Source organism: Loa loa (genome assembly GCF_000183805.2).
Source record: "Loa loa unplaced genomic scaffold supercont3.252, whole genome shotgun sequence".
In the NCBI taxonomy this organism is placed as follows: Eukaryota; Metazoa; Nematoda; class Chromadorea; order Rhabditida; family Onchocercidae; genus Loa; species Loa loa.
In genome coordinates, this window is record NW_018108432.1 from 37,145 (window position 1) to 40,636 (window position 3,492).

The 3,492-nt window shown below is 30.2% G+C and overlaps 1 protein-coding gene across 1 annotated transcript in view; it reads right to left on the reverse strand.

Annotated features, from left to right (window-relative positions):
• The window catches only part of LOAG_18295 (hypothetical protein), a 7,888-nt gene extending 5,376 nt beyond the window's left edge, over positions 1-2,512 (reverse strand). The window contains exons 1-6 of the mRNA XM_020450957.1: positions 2,381-2,512; positions 2,010-2,137; positions 1,491-1,611; positions 1,102-1,231; positions 839-1,022; positions 28-179 (exon numbers count right to left, since the gene is read on the reverse strand). Coding sequence (XP_020305307.1) covers positions 28-179; positions 839-1,022; positions 1,102-1,231; positions 1,491-1,611; positions 2,010-2,137; positions 2,381-2,487 — 822 coding nt within the window. The 5' untranslated portion in view covers positions 2,488-2,512. The remainder of the gene's footprint in view (positions 1-27; positions 180-838; positions 1,023-1,101; positions 1,232-1,490; positions 1,612-2,009; positions 2,138-2,380) is intronic.
• Between the last annotated feature and the right edge of the window lie 980 nt (positions 2,513-3,492).

The following is a 3,492-nucleotide window of genomic DNA, read 5'->3' on the forward strand; positions in this document are numbered from 1 at the left end:
ATTCATCCTGTTAAATTTGATACAAACCTGTAATCTGCAATGCACATTTTGATACAAGCAATCATAACCTATAGGTTTGACTGTTAAAATACCATCCGATAGAGGCATTGCTACCGAATTTGGTTGAGCAACAATTCGACATCGAATATGGCCATATAATGGTGGTCCATAGTTAGCCGCTGTAACACAGAATGCCAGTATAATTAATTTCGTGTATATGAAATATGCATAGAAAAAGTAAAATTCAAACAATTTTTTTTTTTTGAAGATTTCAACAAACAACTTATACAATAAAATAATAGCTTACATAATAAAACCTATAACACATGTGAGCTAATTTCTATCTTTTTCAGAACTTTTTTTGATTTAAAGATTGAAAATACGACTGAACCACGGAAAACTGCTACAAATGATACTTGAAATAGGATATAAACACTTTTCCCATTACTTTAAACATCAAGAACAGTAAGTTTTACAGCATATAAGCATGAACATGACGAATTCAATTTTAAAACTTCATTCCTCGCTGATTTCTCTGTCACTAGATTTCTATAGTAGTTATCATTGTGTTAATAATATTTCAAAAGATTTTATAAAAACTTTAATTTTACGTCGTCGTTTATCAAAAAATTAATTTAATGTTTGAGCTTAAAATTCAAGTTCTGAATTTGAGCTGTTGATAACTTGACAGTGTTAAAATTTAAATAAAATTAAAATCGCTAAAAATTCGAACAACTAATCAATTACTTTATCAGTCAAATGAAAGAAGTTATAGGATGAAGAAATGTTTTAGAAATATATACTCTTATCAATCTGGCGAATGGATTTCAATGGGTACCATTTGGTGACACATGAAGGTCATAAATTCCGACTTTCGGTTTCGCATCACTCAAAGTCAATGTTGTCCGACCTAACAGATGAAAATATTTATTGTTTGAACCATCCTGAATGCTATTGCTGTCACCTTCACCATTCATTAGCGGCTCGAATGGCACCATATCATCACTCAGCCAACTTGTCTTCTAAATTTCATCAATTATGCGAAAAGCTTGCCTTCGTAAAGTTGAATGATGTAGCGTGCTCAATGGAGAGGTAACTAACATAATTAGTGCCAAATCGTCGACCAAATGAACGGGTTAATTTCTGCTTCAATGATTGATTGGTATCACCACTATCGGTTCGTGATCCATAAAGCTGAATCTCTATTTCAAAATCCACCGGTTGATTTTCACTAAAAATCTTATGAATTTTACATCAACTCATTAAAATCAATTCGTGCGTTTATATTTTCAAATTCCGATCATCCTGCAGCTAATCACAATTCATTAATTTCCTTCTAATTATGAACACTGATGAAAGCATTTAAATGCTCTTTTAAAACTATCCTTACTCGTGAAAAAGGAAATTTCGATAAAGGAAATGTGATATTTCGGCACTAAAAAAGAAAATATAAGTTTGATTTTCGATAAAATTGCAAATAGTAAACAAACAAAATGAAGGAATCCGTAAATGCGACATCGGTACATGTTCGATCAATAGCTGTTACAATACGACTGTCGTTAACATTATTAGTAGCTTGGAGTGCCATAAACATCGAATACACTTTCCCTTCTGAAAAAATTTGATAGTAAACTTTGGACTAATTCCATTATCGGATTTTAATTATTCAAATAATATTCAGATTGTTACGATGGATTGATTTCATATCAGATATAACGATAGAAGTAAGGTAAAGAAATCTAAGTAAAATCCTTGAAGATAAATAAAATTCAGGAAACGAATAAGTTAATCAAATTTCATATCTCATTGATAATGCTAAACAGAACTAACTTAGATGCATCAGCATATTAATGGCTAACTTGAGCATAGATTTTCCTCAATTGCTAACATTACTCATAAGAATTAATCTTACTGAAGACTTTTAGTTTAAATTGACAAATTCGGAAGAATTTAAGTATGAACTGCTCTAGAAAATGAAACACTTAATAAGTGATAAAAGATGCACATACCTCCACGTGTTCCAAAGTGTTCATCGCTATTCCAGGCTAATGGTACGGAGAGATGAGATATACCAATTCGAGCTCTACTTGGACCATTTGACAAAGTTGACATATGATGTACTTCTTTTGTTCGAACACTACAAAATTTATTTTGAATAAGGAAAAAAGGATTCCAAGCTTAATTATAAATAAAGATTTGTAGAACTATTAGAATTGATTTAACTAGAATTGGTATATAAATCAGATTTTCAGCAAGTTAATTCATTAGCAAATAGCTCAATTTGCATATTCAACTGAAAGACAAATACTACAGTAGTGAATTCGAATTAAAAATTAAACATTACACATTCGAAGATGGAGATATTAATGCGAAAACATACTCTGTGGTGAAGACATTTGGATGTCGTAATTTGGTAGATGAAACAGTTGAGCCTAAATGCGATTTTCCAACAAGAATAGATATGGTACCATCCGATGCATCCACCATATTTATCGTCCCGATATAAATTTTCTCATACAATTATACCATTTTTTTGCATAATTTCATATCCTTATTGCCATATACCTTATTGAATTTCTAAAAAGTTTTAAATTTTCATTTGAATGAAATTATTGCAAAAAAATGCGCAACGATTTACAAAAATGACAAACTTGTTTTGAAATATGAACAAAAGAAATTTAAAACTTCAAATTCAAAGATGGAAGAGAAAAATGTGAATTAGATCATCTATAGGATATAATCATTAAATTGGAGTTGTAGGATTTGTTTACGTGGTAAATTGTTCGAAGTAAATATTTAACGATTTCATAACCACTACCTATTTTATCCGGAAGATATTTGTAAAGATAATTACATAAATTAAAAGATGAACTGGTAGAACTTTCCGGAAGGCAAATTAACAAACATTACAATTTATAAGAAACTTACTGAAGTACAGACGCTAATTTCCGCTCGTCAACAAAATTTCCAAAATATTTGGAGGAAGAAATCATTTGATTTTCTTGAAATCTAATTCAAGAAATTTAATCTTATCAAGTTAATAATATGTTAGTTAGTGTTTCAATTGGAATCCATAAGAATAATACAATAGGTTTAATCAGAAACAATGAAGATTCAGGTTACGATTAGAGAATTTGAAATTTGAAACTAATTTTCTTTCTGACCCATCCTAATGAAATAAATTATTACTTATAATTATGTTAGCAATACTTTCATCTCAAACAATTTCATGGCTTATTTACAATTATAACTTACTATTGTCGAATTAAGCTAACGAAAGATGAATGGAAATGCAAAGTGCAATTTGAATAAAACTATTGAAATGATTTCTTCGTAAACTTTAAAATGAAGTTGACATTTGCCTTCTACTTTTTGATGAATACTTATCCGATAGTTTCGGTAAACTTCCATTTTCTTTCTCTCTCTCCCTCCCTTTGTCTCTATCTCTTTCCCTCTCCCTCTCTCTCTCTCTCTCTCTCTCTCTCTCTCTCT